Source organism: Rissa tridactyla, chromosome 1, assembly GCF_028500815.1.
Source record: "Rissa tridactyla isolate bRisTri1 chromosome 1, bRisTri1.patW.cur.20221130, whole genome shotgun sequence".
Taxonomy (NCBI): domain Eukaryota; kingdom Metazoa; phylum Chordata; class Aves; order Charadriiformes; family Laridae; genus Rissa; species Rissa tridactyla.
In genome coordinates, this window is record NC_071466.1 from 214,649,154 (window position 1) to 214,668,379 (window position 19,226).

At 44.0% G+C, this 19,226-nt stretch overlaps 1 protein-coding gene across 2 annotated transcripts in view; it reads left to right on the forward strand.

The window, feature by feature from the left end:
- Positions 1-19,045, forward strand: part of SFMBT2 (Scm like with four mbt domains 2) — a 127,367-nt gene extending 108,322 nt beyond the window's left edge. Inside the window, exons 17-22 of one of the 2 annotated variants that reach the window (XM_054185975.1) lie at positions 5,220-5,395; positions 6,954-7,123; positions 8,927-9,175; positions 9,331-9,459; positions 11,520-11,624; positions 11,767-19,045. In XM_054185975.1, coding sequence (XP_054041950.1) covers positions 5,220-5,395; positions 6,954-7,123; positions 8,927-9,175; positions 9,331-9,459; positions 11,520-11,624; positions 11,767-11,955 — 1,018 coding nt within the window. In that variant the 3' untranslated portion in view covers positions 11,956-19,045. Of the gene's footprint in view, positions 1-5,219; positions 5,396-6,953; positions 7,124-8,926; positions 9,176-9,330; positions 9,460-11,519 lie in introns of both variants that reach the window. The other variant, XM_054185985.1, reaches the window with a different exon arrangement.
- The last annotated feature ends 181 nt before the right edge of the window (positions 19,046-19,226 follow it).

A 19,226-nucleotide genomic window follows, 5' to 3' on the forward strand; every position in this document is an offset into this window, starting at 1 on the left:
CATCCACTCTTAGAGATACTTTAAATTCAGTGCCTCCATCTAGATTTGCCTTCCCAATTTTACATAAAATGCTTGAGGGACTTTATGCTTTTTTAAGGGCTTTAATTTCTAAGGGCTGTAAGAGAAGCTGTTTGGACTTACCCGTTTTTGCAGGACTTTGGACATAAACAGTACCTGCATGTGCAGAGAATTATCTCCTGGGTCTTGTATGAAGCCCAGTTAATCAAAATAAGAAAGATGAGTATTCCTGGACTCCTTCATTAAATGCAATTTTGAGAGCTGCCCAAATCCAGTAGCTGAACTCTAGGAATGTTAACCCCCCCATCACAGACACCATGGCTTGTTTATGAGGCTGCATTTCAAAGAAAGTCCGTTCACTGGGATGGTTTAGAAGACTGCCTTTCACTTGTGGTAGATGATGCTGAGGTGTTCGAAGTCTTCTTTGCCTCAACCTTTGCTAGCAAGGGTTGCTCTCAGGCCTCCCACGTCCCTGTTACCGTTTGAGGGAGGGAAGTATCACCCACAGTAGATGGAAAAGAAGCTAGAGACGCTATAAGCAAACTGGATGTCCACAAGGGCATGGAACCAGATGGGATGCAGCCAGCTCAGCTTGAGGGAACCGGTCAATGTCATTGCAAGGCCACTCTGTCGTGTTTGAAAGCTGATGATGATCAGGGAAGTTTCCTGATGTCTGGAAAAAGACAAACATCACACCCTTCCTCAAGAATGGCAAGAAGGAGAATCTAAGTAACTACAGGCCGTCAGCCTATCGTTCCTGGGAAGGTGATTAGGCATATCTTCTCGGAAACCATTTCCGAGAACATGCAGGACAAATAGGTGACTGGGAAGAACCAGCATGGATTTATGAAGGACGAGTTGTGCCTGATGTGATGAGGAACTGGATTGGTGGTTGAGGGAAAGCAGGGGAAGTTATTTACATAAATTTTAGCAAGGCTTTCAGCGCAGTCTCCCATAGCATCCTTATAGCCAAGCGGTGGAGATGTGGAGTGGGTGTGTGCGTGATGAGTGGAAAGTTGGCTGAACAACTGAACCGAAAGGGTTGTGGTCACTGGTATAAAGACCAAGTGGCAGCCAGTTATTAACAGTGCTCCTCAAACTACAAAGCTACAGCTCATATGATCTGGTTTGTCTTCCAGATCAGCTCTGCCACATACTTCTTGAGGTGCTACCAGGGTGAATTGGTGTGATCAGGTGGCCTTCTGTGCCAAATATTGGAGGCAGTGGAATGACTTAAACTCCTTTTTTTCCATAACCAGGAGAAGAATTAACCAAACTCAGAGGTAGAACAATTCCAGGGCCCTTTCTGAATCCTGTCTTCAAGAGTACAAAATATCACTGGATTATTAAATAGCTTTAGAGGAAGGTAACTAAAATATTTTTACTGATTTTAGCTAGACTTAGTTTATTTGCAAAATCCTTGGTATTCAAGATACACTGAGTAGCTTCGAGGGTATCAGGGTTTTGATGAAAACTTCAGGGTTTTCTGTCATTGGCGGTTGCAATCGCCCATACAGGTAGGGTCTGATTCAAACATAATGAAGTGAATGTTAGACAATTTCTGCTGCTGAACTGCTAAATTGCTTCTGGTAGATCCAATGCGGAGAGACTTTGGTTGTGTGCTGTGGGTAGCTAGTGTTTCCGGGAGATTTCTTGTGTTTGGCAGACTTTAAGCTAGTAAGGCAAATTGGAATATTTTTTTTTTGCAAAGGAACAGATAGGGAGTTTTTGAAAGGAAATTTAGGCTTTTAGCCACTGAATTCTTCAAAATAGTCTCAATGGGTGTCAGAACTGTGGACGAGACCTTTGAAAATGAGGGTAATCTTAATGCTTTTGCTGTTTGAAGTGTCTTCGGCATGTGGCTTTTCACGTCATCACACGACGGTCCATGGCTGGAGCTCATAGAAGACATTTTGTTCTCGTGAAGCTGTGATCTATTTTATCACCAAAGGAAGCTTCAACAAAAGAATGATATTTCCAGCAAAGTGCTCTTGGCTTAATATTGTTGCTCATGGATCAGCAAAGATCCTGAGTGTGTTTTTCATGGAAATAGTTTCAGCCATGAGAGTTTCTCCAGTTTTTGGGATCTGAGGGCAGTGAAGGGTGGAGAGGAAAGGAATTTTTCTTTGGCTTTAGCTGAAAAATCTTCTTTAAAATAATGGTGATTTCTAAGAAAACTGAAAACGTTATGCTTGACATGGGTGTTTTTTAAGTCTCCAGGGCTGCCGTGCTGTGCATGCAGGTTACTTACTTACTGCTTAAAAATGGTCGGGAAGATAGAATTCCTAGTATGAAAACACCAATAGGAATATCAGTACTTGTTAATTTTTTGAGCGATGCTAATAGAAAGGCATTTTCTGATTTTTTATATATATATATATATAAAGGAGCTCTTTCCACATGGCTGTCCTAGAACAGCTCAGGTTACATTTGGTGGTGTTTGTGTTAAAAATCTTTAGTGTGTGAGGAATATGGAAAATATTAGGAGAACCTGGTTTATAGTTGAAAGAGGTGCTGCCAAAGCAGAAATCATGTAAAAAATATTACCGCGGCCAGTACTAACACCTTGGGTTATTGAGACTGATTGCTGCAGTTATGTTGATCTCCATTTTGCCATCCGTTCTGTTAATTACTTGTGTAATTAACACAAATGCAATGTGTATTGCATTCAAACCAGACTGTGAAATCAGTCAGTTGTTCATTTTCCTGGTTTCATCTTTTTCTTTCACCAGGCACATTAGTACAATGGGTCCTTTCTGGGCAGCCAAACACAATAGGAAGCACACAGTTAGAAGAAGTCAGCCATCCTTGAATAATACCCATCAGGCAGCTTTCTTAGCTTGTAAGAAAGAAGATCAAGAGGCAATTTGATTACAGTGCTTTTGCAGGGAAACAAAACCAGATACAGTCTTTTCATCCTAGCGGTGAAAGTCAGAACAAGGACAAATAAATGCGAGTTAAATCCAGACACATTCAGACATAAAATGAGACATAGGCTCATGAGGTGCTTCTGCTGCCAGGATTCTTCCAGTGTGGAGACCCTCGAGGGGAGGCTGATGCTTTTTCTGGAAGTGATGCTTTAGTCCAACCAAAGTTGTTGGGGTTCAGGTGAAGGTAATGCAATGACATTCTGCAGCCTGTCACTGGAGTCAGACTTATCAGCCTAATATTCTAGGCCATCATTAAACTTAATGGCTCCTGGAGAACGCATAAGGGCAGCAGTCTTTTCAAACAACACTGAAAAGAAATATAAACCATTTATAAGCAGATATATTTAGATGCCTGTGGAATTTGTTCATTTGATATTAGGTATTGTGGGAGGTGTCCCTGCCCATGGCAGGGATTTGGAACTAGATGATCTTTAAGGTCCCTTCCAACCCGAACCATTCTATGATTCTATTGCCAAACCCTCTTTAGCCAGCCTGCCTGTGCAACTGTTCCATAGGGAAGCTGGGATAACAGTGCTCTGTATCTGGAGGGAACACTTTTTTCATTTTACATCATCTGTCTGGGTCTGTCGGGGTGCATGAAGAGTGGCTAATTAAGTCAGTAATTCATTCATTCGGGTGCATGAATCCAGGATTGTCACCATGACCTGGTGTCCTTGGTCGGGCACCGAATGGGGTATCAGAGCATCGTGTCTTGCTCAGTTAGGCTCTGGACAAGTTTTGTTTTGAGGTGATATTTTGGATCAAGTCTTTTGTGACCTGAGGATGGTTGGACTGGGCTGTTCTCAGACCCAAGTTTCATTTGGGTACCCCTCTGTAATGCTTCCTGTACCACAGTTTCAAACCCTTTTCCCATACCCCAGTGTTTTCAGAAAGAGCTTTTGGGAGGGAGAACCGCAAAAGGTGGTTTCTCAGTTGTTTTGCGCAACTCAGTAAAACCTTCGGGGCAAGGGAATTGGGTCTGGGCACATGCTGTGTATTTTAACTCTCTGGCCACGTCTCCTTTGTTTCACCTTCTCCTCCTCTTCCGCGTCTGACTATCAGCAGCTGATTCCCTGCTAGGGAACTGTGGGTCTTAATACACTCGCAAATGATTTGTCTCATTTTTCCTGATGACTGTATCTTTGTCTTTCATTGCCTCCCATCCAGTAATCTTTCTTTCACTGTCTCTCCCTCTTTTTCTTTTGTGTGTGTGACTTTTCTCTCCTCTAAGCACATTTATAATGCCTTAACACCAGGTGCTCGCATGATTGTCTCGTGTTGCATTGCTCAGGATGTGCAAGAGATGTTTTAAAAACCTTATCTCACTGTTTACAATAGCTTGGTGCTGCTGTTTAATAAATTAAGGGGATAATTGGTTTTTCAGAGTTCACATCTACAATGTATTACGGCAGGGATGTAACTGTATCTTTCTTAGCCTTTTATCGCTCAGAAACACTTCATCTAAAACACTGAAATAAGTGTTTTAGTAGCACATGGATAACAAATTTAAGACAAACCTTTCATTACATCTGCTCGAAGCATTCCTGGTAGGAATTACTGTTTTTAGGGCCTGTTCTCGCAGCCCTGTTAACCGACTCAAGCGATTCCTGGTTAGTTCCTCAGGTCTTGCACTGCCCACCTCTCATAGCGGTGAAGTCATCTGGTCCCTGCATGGCAGACAATCCAGTTTCACCCAGATACAATCGCAAATGGCAGAACGAAACTGTGGGCTTCTTGTGAGTTGGAACATGATGTGAGAGCTGCCTCAAGAAAGAAGGCAAAGAAGACCACGGGTGTACTGGGGGCTTATAGAGAGAGTCTGCGGTGCAGCCTGCATACAGGGTGGTGACCGCAAAGCTCTGCAAGGCATATAAGCTTCTCATCACAGATCAGTTTATAAGGAGAGACTACAAACTTCTCCTCAAAACTTTGGGTCAGTTCGTAGTACGGGCATGTGTAATATCCTCGCCAAGCCTACTGTGATTTTGTTCTGTCTCTTGCCTTATCTACAGTTATATCCAGTCTACACATGCATTCCTCCCCAAATCATGTCCACACCTGATTCCAGGATCATTTCACCTTGTCTTTCCTTCCTCAAGTCCATCTGAAATGGAGCCACTAAAACAAGTAGACCTCTTCTGCCTGCCTTCCCAGGAGAGACACTCTCCAAAAAGTCATTAGGGAAGGTATTGCCCTAACAGAGTTTGGTCTGTAGCAATGAAGGACATCGCTTGATTGGTGACATTGGAGTCTTGTCGTACTCTTTTCTAGGTACAGAGGGAAGACATACAGGGCGACTGTTAAGATTGTGCGGACGTCGGATCAGGTAGCGGATTTCTGCAGAAGAGTCTGTGCAAAATTGGAGTGCTGCCCCAACTTGTTCAGTCCTGTTCTGGTGGCCGAAGTCTGCCCAGAGAACTGCTCCATTCATACTAAAACCAAGTACAGTGAGTATTGGCCAAAATGCTTCTTGTTGCTAGCTGGGAATCAGAACAGTGGGAGACTGCGCATGAGCTGTGATGGAGAACAGGAGTTGTGTAATACATTAATATTGAGTAGGATTCATCTCATGTAAGGGTAGTTATTTAATCCTCACCAGGCCACCATTGGCTCCCTCAGTGTTCTGTACAGAGAAAAAGATATCTCCAGAAAACTGTCCGTCTCCCTCCATCCTAATATATCTGTTTGGAAGTAATTACATTTTGGAAGTCTTGACTTCTCTTCATATGTAAAGTTAACATAAGGAGCACATAAAAGGAACCTGCAGCAGCCAGCTGAGATTTAAACTGCTACATCTGAGACAGCTTCGTTAGGTGAGATGAGCGGTGTCCTTAGTGAAGAGTTTCTGGCATACGCACCAGCACAGGCCAGTGTCATGATGCTGAGGTGCTGGAAGGAGTTTCAGAGCATTGACTCTCTCTACTCAGGGTGTTTAATATTTAAACATGTTCCTACCTATTCAGGAAGACTGAAGTTAGGCCTGTGTTCAACACTTTTTGTTGTCAATGTTACTGATAATGCCTCTTAAACAGGTCAGGAAAGTGGAAGTGAGTGCTATCCTTCTTCCACAAAGGTTGCAAGAAACCAATATGATTGATTTAAACCAATTAGCTTCTGTTTGGCACCAGAGTAGGAGAAATGGGTTCAGGGAGATACTCAGATCACTGAATATGGGCTTCTGTAGAAGTCTACACCTGAGCTAGACTCCTGGCTCCCACTGGTAACAAATGGAGAGCTGGAGGAGTACAGCTAGGGGAGCTCCAAGTGAGATTGTCTCATCTCAGAGTTGATGGTTGTACGTGGCAGGATGAATTGTTCCTCAAAACTCCATTGGTTCGATGAAAGGCTCAGTTCAGTTATGAGCTTTGACATGGACGCCAAGTGCCATTTTAGTTGCCCCAGGATACCCTACCCGGTGAAGGGCAGAGTATCTGTCAACCCCAGAGGATGCGGTAGAGCACATCAAAAGGCACCTAACACAAGCCCCTAATGTAAGGTCAGAGGACTTTCACATCCTTAATTTCAGCTTGGGCCATGAAATAGTCGAAGGTAATAAAAACCCGTTCATTTGCGCATAGAACAAACGTACATAATTCAGGGTTGCTGGCCCTCGCCGCTCTCTGCTGAAAACCTTCTCAACTGAAAGTGTATCTAAGATAGTTAACCCATGCAGAAGGGCATTGGATCAAATCAGAAACATGCTAGCCCCTCTCCCTCCAAATCACTGCTTGGCTTACTGGAAGCTTTTCCTACGTACATATTGTAGGGTTAAATTCTGAACTCCTCTCTCATCACCAATAAATGTGTATACATAGTAATACTCTGTGCTAGTCCAAGATGACATCTTATATTTACACTAGGCATTTTTTCCAAGTCAATGTATTTTAAAGTTCCTCGTAAAAGTGCACCTAGAGTGCAGTACTGAATCAGTAGCAAGAAACAAGCCAAAGTTTCCTTCTCTTGGTGGTTGAAGTTTTTAATGGGTATTTTGCTTCATTTCTCCAGCCTATTATTATGGGAAGAGGAAAAAAATCATTAAGCCGCCAATTGGGGAAAATAACAACATGAAAAGTCATGTCAAGCCAGCCAGACGCAGAAAAAGGCGGAAATCCATCTTTGTGCAGAAGAAAAGGAGGTCGTCGGCTGTCGATTTGAATGCTGCAGGCTCTGCAGAGGTACATGTTGCTCTGGGATAAATCAGCAAAAGCCCCCTGGTGCTTTTCTGTCCCTCCATCTTCATCTTCCTTTTGAGGGACTTGCCGGCAAATGTCAGCACTGCCATTTCCATTTCGAATCCCTTCTTGCTACTCTGTTCGTCTAAGATCAGACTGGTTTTATTGGGACGCTTTGGGGATTTTTACCCTTGTCCATTCTAGAGTTAGCAAATAGAGTTACTGCTTCCACCTTTGTAACGCTCACTAGCTAATGTGCTGTCTAATATTATATATTTGTTTTCTTTTCTTCCTTATAAGCCTGTAGGCAGGCAGATGAGCCTGTTAGATGCTTTGTGGAGCATCTGGCAGAGTGAAGGAGGTCTGTGATCCATGTCTAAGATCTCTAAATATTATAATAAATAAAAATACCTCTCAGGCGATTATGGTTTCAAGGGCTTTTATGTTTTCCTTAATCATTCATAATATTTTTTGGTTCACAACATCAAGCAATAGATGTTCGAGAAGCTTTGGAAAGCAAGAAAATGGTTTGTGTCTGAAATATATGGTATTTGAGGCCTCAGTCTTTCAGTATGCTGGGTGATGGGATGGGATCCCAGCTTCAGCAATTATTTGTGACCAAATGCAACCTGGAGCAGACTCAGTTCTGTGTGGACCATTCCCAGGTGGTTTTCCCATGATAGTAATGACAAAGTTCATGTGTGATTACCCTTCTTCCGCTGAGTGCCAGTGATTGCTGCTTTGTGCAACGTGAAATAAAACTGATTTACTTAAATTCCCTCTACTTCAGCTGGAGGGGGATATTTTAGTCAGCTTGCAGTTGATTGCTTGCGTCTTCATGACTTGGGCCTCATTTAGGTATAGTTCTGCTTCATTTCCTTAGATTATACCTGCTTCAAAGGAATTTAAACTGAAATAAACTCATCTTAAGCCTAAATCAACCATTAGCCAATTTTTTCAACCTTTCAACCAACATAACTAACTTCATCTAAAATTGCTCTTTCACTGAGCGTATGGCTTGGATGCACGCTCACTCTTTGATCAGAGCGAAGCTGTCGAAGCCATTTGGGCCGCTTATGTATATATAAAGTTAAAAAACATACAGTTTCCATCAGTTGGTGTGTGCTTGCAAGCTCTGTGTGACAGAAATAACAAGAATCTGGTACAATATCCTTTAAATGGAAATTTGTGCTTCATCTTCAGCAGTTAGGTGTTGGGCTGAAAACAGGGCAATCTGGGTGAAATCATCTGTCTTCGGTTTTACAGAAATGCCAGCTAAAAAATCAAGCACAAGTATACACTTGTACATCTAGATGTTTTTAAAAGGCAACAAAATTTCCATTCTTTCAATACCGGTGACACCCATGACAATTTGAAGCAAGGTGAAGGTTTAAATTCAAGCCTAGTTGTGGTTTTATTTCATCTCAAACAACCTGAGTTTCTTTTCATCCTTTTAGTGTTTTCCATTTCCCCTTCTGGTGCACATCTGCAGTGCCACAAGCTTTGAGTTGCCAGCCCTGCAGAGGAACATTTCATGCCAGATGAGTTATTGCTGTTGACCTTTTGTTGGATACAGAAAAAGGAATTGTCCATCATGTATTTTTTCCCTCCTTCTACATTTTGTAACAAATCTAAATTGAGGGCTAATCCAGTTAGCACTGTAATGAAAATGGGATAATTTGGTTAAAATAAATGTTACCCTGGACTGGCATGGGCATGGGCATGCAGTTTGACCCAGTGCCTTTCAATTTGCTGCTGTATTAATCTCCGAGCTTGGATGCTGTTTTTCTGATGGTCCTTCTGCAGGAGAGTGAAGATGATGAGCCGGACGCGATGGAGGATGAGACGGGAAGCGAGGAAACCAGCTCGGAGCTCCGGGATGACCAGACGGATACCTCTTCTGCCGAGGTCCCCTCCACCAGGCCCCGGCGAGCGGTCACCTTGAGGAGCAGCACTGAGTCAGACAGACCTCCTCCCACCGAGAGAGCCCGACGGAGCCGGAGACCACAGCCGCACTCCTACAGTGAGGCAGAGAAATGCACACAAGTCAAGGAAGTGAGTATGCTCATAGGCTTTTACTCCCAATTAACAGCAATATTCTTCCTAAATTAACCTTCAGTGCCAAGCCTTCCTCATCTGAGGAGGGCATTCCTGCCCTGATTCTCCACACAAGGTAGTTTTCTTTATGAGAGCTTTTGGGTTTTTTGTAGGAAATTAAGCAAGAAGAGGAAGAGAAGCTCGTCCTGGACAGTAATCCATTGGAGTGGACTGTGACTGATGTTGTGAGGTTTATTAAACTGACCGACTGTGCACCGCTTGCCAAAATATTTCAGGAGCAGGTAGATGTCTTCATGTAACTCTTCTCTTTGTGTCTGTGGTGCTTATTCACATCACACAAAAAAGGGCAGTACATGCCACCTTGCTAACTGGGCCTGGGGCTTTGACAAAGAGAATATGATCAGACCTTAGATCCCCTCAGGCCAAGCTATAGCACAAATTTTGGCAAACCATGGAAATCCCTGAAAACTTGAATCAGAATCTTGCCAGATCCTCAGAAACTGGAAACACCCCAGCCAGAGCGCTTGTGAAAAGCAGGAGGTTTAGATCTTTCTTGTTCATACCAAGGTCTACAGCACCATCCTGGTGTCACACAGTGTACCAACAGACAGTGGTTATTTGGTACCTAGCAAGCTGTCTCTCCTGGCCAGACAGGTTCTACCCTGTTTTAAAATACCACCCGGGGAAGCAGAAAACTGCTACTTGAACCCAAAACTGGCTGGCTGAATTTCGGCACCAACACCTAGATGCTCCAAGTATGTAGGCACTTACTTCCCATCTTCATTCCTGTGAAGATCTGGCAGTCAGGCCTTTGGATGACCTGATTTTAGGAGGTGCCAAGCATCTCTCAATTAAGCAGATAAGTTTGCAGGAGCAGCAGCCAATGCTCTTCATCTCAAGTCAGTGTGAGTGGGTAAAATTTATATAGAAACAGCCATTCCTCGGCTAATGAGCAACAGCCACTGGTGAAATTAGCGCTAAGAAATCATAGTTAGAAAGAAGCAAGCGTGGTTAATTCAGCCGTAGCCGATGGCAGTCAGTGATATGGCCAGCTGCACATCGGACTGTCTCTGATTCTTCACCAGGAATAACTCTGTATCCAAATACAGCTGCTTTGGCTGGGAGAGGTTGAAGCGCGAGTCTAGAGCAAGGCTGAAACGCTCCACAGCAAGATGCTGTAGTCACTGTGTCGCAGCATGCTCCGACCGTTTGTTAATCAGCCTGGAATAACGCCAGGGCTTGAAAGCCAACCCCGTCTCTCCTTTGCCAAAGAGTTTTATGGGGACTTTAATCGAACACAGATGACTGGAGCTTTTTCCTTGTGATTTGCAAGGAAGCTCTGGTGCGATGGGCCATGCCATCAAGCTTCAGTGGAGGAAGAGCCTGAGCCATGGACAGTCCTGATCAAAGCAGTGCTTAAGGTGCTCCTTGTGTTTAATGCTACCTAATCAGGGCCGTCCTGGGGAGTTTATGTTGCCTGTGAGTTACAGTGCTTTTTCTACACCCAGACTCTGATCCTCCCTGAGGGGAAAAAAGCAGTTTTGTAGCCTGCTCGTCTGCTTCTCAGTCCATTAAAGAATAAAGAGGACTTGAGCTCTTAATTAAGAGGAGGATCATAAAGCCAGAAGAAATCCCCAGTAAAATGGCTTTTGTCTGGGATGCTAGTTCATGGAGTTCGGTGCATAAATATGCCTGAGGGAGGGGTGTGACCTCCAGAGGTCCCTTCCAGCCTATACCATTCTGTGATTCTGGGACAGTAGAGATTGTGAGGGCTCCAGGTGGTCCGTGCACCTCTGTCTTGGTTGTTCATTAGCTGATTTGGAGCAAGGCAAGTCCTGGGTGGACCAGGGGACACAGCATGGAATGAGGCAGACATAAACCTGTGCTGAGCAAATCACGGGCCAAAAGGGGTGGGGAAAGGGCACCCCTTGGCAGTGAGACCAGCGTTAGTTTCTCCATTCCACTCATCCTCAGTCTTCTCGTGTGCTCTCTGCAGCCTCCCCATTGCCTCAGTTCCTCACTCATAAAAATGTGACTGCTCAGATCTCCATGGATCCTGCAGAGTTTCTGTAGGTTACCCAGCATTTCAGCAGCTGGGAGGCTTTTCCCAAACTGAGAGCAAGGTGAGAGCCTATGAAGACACACTAGACAAATTTCTAAAAAGCATCAGGTATCCCAGAGTAAGGAGATGGGCAGCGTCAAAGTGGGAGAAACAGCAGAGGACAAAACCACCTTTAATTTCTGGGGCAAATTGCTCTTCTTGCTTCTCCAGAACTAGTTGTTCTTTCTGCCCTCCAGAATCCACAAACAAAAACATTTCCCTGTCTTTTTTCTTCACCAGGACATCGATGGCCAAGCCCTTCTGTTGCTGACGCTGCCAACAGTGCAAGAATGCATGGAGCTGAAGCTTGGTCCCGCCATCAAACTGTGTCACCAGATTGAGCGAGTAAAAGTTGCTTTCTATGCACAATACGCCAACTGACTGCACTTCTCCATTTCTTTCTGTTCTCCTTCTTGTTCCCTCTCTTTTTTAACATTTCAACTCGTTCAAGGTTTTTTTTTCTCCCCTCTCCCTTTTCTTTTCCAAGAACACGTGGAATTGGAAGCACTGGAAGAAAAAAAGAAACCCACAACAAAAAACTAGCAACAAATTGAACTCATTTTCTGTACTTGTAAAGCACAGTGAAAGACTGCTGGCGTCTCTCCTTGTGAGCCTCACCAACTCGTTACGCAGTGGTGCAAGGCCAGCACAGATCAGATGGTTTGTTGTTCATTAAAACAAAACTATCGATGGCAGACACATTCCCAAGGAGAAGGGTCGGACATTTCTGGATGGTGATGGTTTGTCTAGGTCAGTTTCTGGACATGAACACTTCTTTTAGCCATCTCTGCCACGCTTCTTTCATATTGAAATGTTAAGTGATCCTTTGCAGCATCACTTGGGGTTTACTGCAAATTTGATCTTGGTGATCGATGGGCTTTTTTTCTCCCACCTCTCCAGTCTTACAAAAGGAAAAAGTGTTATACCAGTCATATACAGTTTGTTATTCCTGAGTGATTTGTAAAAGAGGACTCAACCCACGGTATCAGACAAAGCTGCAGCAAACTGACAGGGCTGCAAGAAGACCGAGTGCGCAGTAACGCGTCCTGAGCCATGCTGGCTGTGCACAATAAGCTGAACGTCTCTGTGATGGGGTCTGTACAGTGCTGTGTTCTTGTAAAGGAACATGCATGAAAGCTTTCATGGTCAAGCCCATCCTCTTAAATCCAAGTCACTTTAAAGGCCTGGCTTTGAGCCCCATGGGGTGGAAAAAAAAAAAATAGGGTTATTCAGATTTAATGATGAGTGAATCACTGTTGAGTGAATGCTGGTTTCATTTGCACCTTCATGAATCTGGTTGCTAGGTGGGAATAAAAAGCATCAGTGTTTTCAGGCTGTGTATGCCAGGGTGCTTTAGACCAGACCTGGCCCAACGCAGTCTATATAAAGGCCACAGATTGTCCCAGTGCCACCCTTACCAGTGAAACTGGGGGCTTGCTTCGTGCCAAGCAGAGTGAGCATCGGGGAGGGTGAAGAAATGGGTCAGACACCTTGGGTTTGCCTCAGTTGTATTTATAGAAGTATTTCCCCTTTACTTAGCAGGGATATATGACTCCATTAGTCCCACGTGTTGAGCCTGAATTTGCTGTAACTTTGCAGAGGTTGGTGGCATCACAGTGATGTAAAATCCCCCCAAGAGCAAGAACCAGACTGGGACCAAGTCTGAATTTCGCTCTGACTTTAAGGTGCAAGTGAATCCCTCCCTCAAAAAGTAGACTGGGGGGTTCGTGCTGAGTTTTAACCTGATTTCATAGGAAACAGCTGACTTTGGCAGGCTTTTGTTCTCAAACCATAAACAGGCCCCTGGTTCCTGGCCTCAGGGAACCCAGCTTGGAAACTGTACACAGCTCTGTTACAACACTGTGATGCCAAAGCCCACTCAGTGACGACGTCTTGAAAAAGAAATGTCATTTCTAGCCCTAAATCTGAAGGCAACGCTTATGGCCAGATAACCCCCACCTCAGGAACTTACCATATGGTGACAGCAAACTTGGATCAGATAATCCCACTGACCACAGTGTGCTCAGAAAAACCTACTGACCAACACCAGGCTCTAGCTGCTGCTTTCTCCCTCATCAGTTTCCTCGTTAAATTCTTTGGATGAAAGAAGGAAAGCCTCAGAAATAAATATTCTGGACTATATCTGAACCTGCCCTAGAGCATGTGTTAGGGAGGAAGTATTGACTCTGTTTGCCATGTGTCACTGGGGACTTTCTAGTCTCTCTTGCAGTGAGTTTCCTGATTTGCCACTGAGGGTTGTGATGGGAGCAACCGCTGCAGGCTGGGCCAGATCCTGCCAACTCCTGGGACCGTCAGAAATTTTCCTGCGTGGGAGATCAGCAGGACTGGATCTGTTCTCAGCTGTTGTCTTGTACTGAAGATCTTGTTGTTCAAGTTTTAATCAACTGAAGGGAAAAGTGGTGCCATCAAATGGTTTTCTTCTTTTTCCTCAGAAATCCAGGAATGGGGCGCTGTAGTGGTGCAGACATTCAAAAACTGGGTTTTAAACTGAATTTCCTACTGGCGGTAGCAGTGGACTGTGTCAATGCAACTGGTTTGATAACAACTTTGGATCCCTCTGAGGGTCCCCAGAAATGTTGCTCCTTGTCCTATATCTGAAGACAAAAGGATTGTGCCCAGCAACATGAGACCACAGCTGAGAAAAACAGGGAGTTCCTCCTTGCTTCAGCCCAGTCCCTCCAATGGCTGGTGTGACGTCTGTCAGCAGGAGATAGCTCCCAAAAGACTGCTGTCAGGAGAACTGGTGTATTGAGAACATTTCAAGGAAGGGACGCAGAATGACTATTTGCTTAACAGCATCCCAGCATTGATCCCTCACTTACTACATCCACCACCTTCTGAGCATCCTTTGCTGCTCTGATGTTCTTGGAGTTTCTGGCCACTGGAATTTGTCACAGACATTTAACGCTTTTTGGGACACATTGCAAAAACGTCATTGTTTTCTCCATCAACCTTATAACTGTAGATATTCCTATGGCAGCTAACTACTCATGGAGGCACGGTCGGGGAGCAGGCAGCCGCAGACTCTGAGAGCAACAAGCTCTGACGTTGGCTACGCAGGGGATGGGTGAAGCATTGAGCCCAGCACATGGGAGTCTTTACTGATTGTTCAGGGAAGTTAAATCGTATTTAAAACTCGCCTATTAAACAAAACAAAAAAAAAGGTTTTTGATTTTAGCTCGCGCCGGCTCTTTTATTTCCTCAGGTTTCTCTCTCCTCACCATTTGTCTTTCAATTTATTGTTTTTCAGTGTCATGCCATTTATCACTCTCTGTCCTTTCAGAGAAGATGATAACCTGAAATCTTTAGTCTAAAATTACCTTGGGTGGTAAATGCTTTATTATTTCTTTTAGCCTGCAGGTTGGGAAGAAACAGGGGGTTGGGCTACTGTTGACTGTTGCACTGATTGCCCTCCAGAAAAGCTGGAGCTGAACTTCTTAGACAATTCCTTAAGCAAGTGGAAAATGGACTGTGCGTAGTTTAACTGGACGGTACGTTTGGATTTTTGCTGACAGAGATCAGAGGGAACTACTTACTCTTGCCTGGATTTCATTTCAATTCTGGAACATTATCAAAGGTTTGGAGTAATGTACTTCAAAGGAGATGTTCTAAACCCGATCTTGTTGGGCTCAAACATCACTTTGCAGTGTAGAAGTAAAAGCCACTGGAAGTGTTTTTTGGTCCAGCCACAATTCTGAGTTAAATTCAGAGACGGTGCAACTTCACAGATACACAGATGACACTGGTGAAGCCATGTTTTCTCCCCTCCCTGTTCTGAATTTGTCATCCAGGTCTGAAGTTTATTGTGTTATCAGCTACAAAAGGCCACCGCTGTGAAATGCTGAACTAATGATTACCCAAGATCATTAGCAAGGGCTGAGAAGCAACCGTGCTGTTGCTCTTGGGCTGTTGGATGTTGAACTTCAGCACATTCACACAGACCACTTTGCTCCCACAAGAAGGGTGTGCAGGCACCTGTTCTGGCCTTTCTTCAGGCATAGAACCAAAGATGGGCATTTCTGGAGCAAAAGTATGGGGATTGAAGAGTGTGTGGTACCTGCCCATCTTCATCTGCACTGGCTTCTTTTGATCTTGCACTCAATCAGGTTGAACAGATGCATGGGCAGGTCCCTGCTCCCTTCCCAGTCCCCTGACAGAATCAGCCAATTCCCAGTCTGCAGCCCAAAAGCACCAGTCTCTGAGATCGGATTAAATCATTAATTTATGGGAACGTCCATGGTTGTCCTGCCTTCCTGCTGCTGTCATGGATGCTCCTCTCCCACCTTGTAGAAAAATGCTCTCTTTGGTTTGAGTTCTTCTTCCCTTTCCAGCTCAAACACACAGCTCCCATCCACGCTCATGGTTTTTTTCTCAACACCAGGATGACCAAACCCTGTCTTTTCTACCTCTCAGAGGCGTGATGGCCTCTCAGCTCTGAGAAGGATTTCAGGGACTCCAGCTCCACCGTGTTAACCATATGCAATAGCCCTTGATAGTTCGGTCCTGCAGGGTTCAGAAAACCTCTTAGAAATGCTGTGTGCCCTCAGTAACGACTGAAATCAGGGCAAATGGTTACACACCCTGTCCTTAGTGAAGCATCCAGCAGATGCGTGTCCTAGCTGAGATGGCCTGACCCACACTGTCAGAGGTATTTGAATGTCTGCTAGGATTTACAGAGTTTCTCAGTAAGTTAGACACCCCATTAATATTTCACTATGGGTTAACAGCTAATTTGCCTTAAACTGGAAAGTCACCATTCCTTGGCTTTCACCTTCAACCTTTCACAGGCCCCCGTCATGTGGTGTAGAGCAAACACTATCTCAGCTCTTTGAAGGCAATCCAGACACTGTTGGGCTGCCATAATCGACATTTGGTCACCTGAAAAGCCTGCCTTGGTCTTTGAAGGGCACAAAATTGATTTTGGCAGAGCTGCAGTGCCATCTCAGTGTTTTAGAAGCTCAGTACCATCAGGGCACTTCAAATACTTTTTGCTTTTCTGGTGCAGCATGTCTGGAAAATGATGAACTCAGACTGTTCCTCCCATTTCCAAATTCAAGTGCCAAAAGAGAAGAACATGCTGCAACTGAACACCATTAAAACCAGCTTTATTACATGTGGGTAAATATAGTCTCAAGGGCTCCATTTTGGTGCTAAGATATGTCACGCTGTATTTTCCATTGCTTGGGATTACAAAGCTGATTCCCTGCTCCAGGAAATATTTTCTGTAATCAGCAATGTCTTAAGCATTAGGATTTTTTTTTTTTTTCTTGTGGCTGTAGATTTTCAACTTGGATACATTCAGCAAATACACCCCTCCCACACCACCACCACCCCCATCATGTGAGTTTTGGAGAAGTTTTATACAGTATATTTATGTAAAAAGTCTTTCAAAATGTGGGTGCATGCATATTTTTCCCTCAATAATACTCTTCATCACAACAGCTGACCCAGAACTAAGGGAATCTGTTGCTCAGGATTTGGTCCAGAAGTAACTGAGGTTAGTGAAAGGGCCCCCACAGATGTGTGGGCTGTGGGACCAGATCTTCACCAAATTATTTCACTTAGAAGTCAAAAAGTGTGCAGTTAATTAACATAAAATTTAACCCCCTCCTTCTAGCAGGCAGAAATCCAGCTGAAATCTGCCAGACTTAACAAGAGAGGGCTCATGTCCCGAGGTGCTCGTGAAATCCCAATAAAGGAGCAGAAGCATTTAATATTCTCATTTATTCTTTGGTACAATACTCCATCAAGAAGTGCAAATGATCTTAATGGCTGGATTTAGAATATGAGCCAGTCATCAAAGATGAGAGTTTTACAGCCCAGTAGTCCTTTAAATGTCATCCGTCCTGCAGAAGAGGAGTGTTTTTGCAATGGCTTAGTGCCATGCACTGGAATTCTCGTTCAGAAGAAGACACGTGAACTGTACAAAAACTACATGGGACAGTTTTAAATACTCATGGCCTTTCTCTTGTTTTAGTCTTTCATGTGAATTCTTACCTTGAAAAAGGTCTCGTTCTCATGATTTAAAACTCCAGCCTCTGTAATGGCCCCTGGCACAGCATACCAGCAAAATACATTTTTATCTGTCATCACACTATGGATGAGCACAGAGGTGTTTTGTTGACAAGCACTTTGGTCAGGTGAGACAAGGAGATCTCAACACCTTGTTGAAGGAGTTATCCGTGCAACCTGGAGGGCAGATCCTCCCTGCAGTTCACTGTGGAGGGACAGATGCTGTTGCTAGGTAGGTCACATAGCCCAAGTAGCCTAATGCAGGAGATATGTGTGCTGCCTACTCACAGATGTTCCTGGCCTCCATGTCTGTCAAGGGCGTGGGAGAGGGAAAAGAGGGTTTCGGGGAAGGAGAGAGGTTGGAGTTCTGGCCTTGAGGTACCTTTGTGGAGAGGGACCTCTGAGAACAGGGAATCATAGGATCATTTAGGTTGGAAAAGACCTTTAAGATCTTTGAGTCCAACTGTAAACCCAACACTGCCAAGTCCACCACTAAACCATGTCCCTAAGTGCCAGCTATGGTCCATGAGCATCATTCCTGAAGGTTTCTTTGTGTCTTGTTCATAGCAAAGATGCTTTGAGTCCTAACAGCGGCCAGGTGAGAGGGAGGAAAAAAGCTGGCAATACACTCGGAGCTACAATTCTTGCAGGTTCATATTTTGTTTCACTGGTGGAGATACAGGGGTTTGGCTCAGGTGGCTCTAGGCTCCTTGGCCAGATACTAGGGAAAAATCAGTTTTTCTTCCCTGGACCTTTTTTCTACCTTGTACACTTTGACTTCTGGGCTTGGGGGCTGAAGAACCTCCTCTTTCACCTTTCAGACCTCCATAGGAAATGTCAGGGGATAAAACTTGAGCTCTGTCCCATAGAAATAGGTGACATTGCCCTGAGTTGAGGTTGTTGGTCTACAAAACACTCTGCTTTGTGTTATGATGTGACAGGGTGAAAATGATCATTCCCAAGTCAGGCCACCCACTCGTTGCTGTTCTGGTCTCACTGAAGATCATGGACATTATATCTGCTTATAAATGTACGCATTATATTTCCCAATCCCTATTCCACCCAAGCCGGTCAGGTTGTGCTGACACGTTTAGTTATTGCAGCAGCCTTCACCTTCAGGGACCTGCTTGCTAGAAAACACTCACCTGCGGAATGGTGTCATGACACGTTCATGTACAGAGGCAGGGGTGCCAAGTACAGCCAGGCAGTCACTGCAGCATGGTCCAAGAGAGGCGAAAGTCTCAATTACAGGCTTTGAAGGGAGTTGAGTCTTCTCATGTACCATGGTAGGACAAGGCAAGCACTTAAGCCACCTTCTCGCTTATGGAACAGCAGACGTTAGCTCCACAACCAGCAGTTATGGTCCACTCATGGTGACGCACATTGGAAGCCTTTGAATTGTTTTGCATTCCAGTTTGTACTGAAGGTTTGATTCAAACTTTGTGTATATAATCCCTTTGGTGTGTTACAAATATATGTGTATGTGTGTGTGTGTGTGTATATATATATATATATGTATATATGTGTGTGTGTATAAGTATATGTATATATATACATATAAATCAATGCTGGTGTTTTTACTTTTTAAAGTTCACAGGGCAAAGGGCATGTTGTTAGTTTGCTGTAAGATTCTATTCTGTATATATGTTTTCATGTAAATAAGTGAAAATCTATATTCAGAGTTATATTTTAATTTTTATTCAAAATGAAATAAATCCCCTTTTTACTTGAAACAATTGTAAGCCACGTTGTTAATAAAGTAACAATTAATCATATCTCTCTCCAGGGTAATTTTTTGTTTGACTGGGCAGTAGGAGTTGCATTTTGATGTATTTGTTTGTCCCTGAGGAGGTAAGGTGAGAAAGCCATCTGCTTGGCTTCACTGCTAATACTAATTTAGCTCCATCTTGAGTG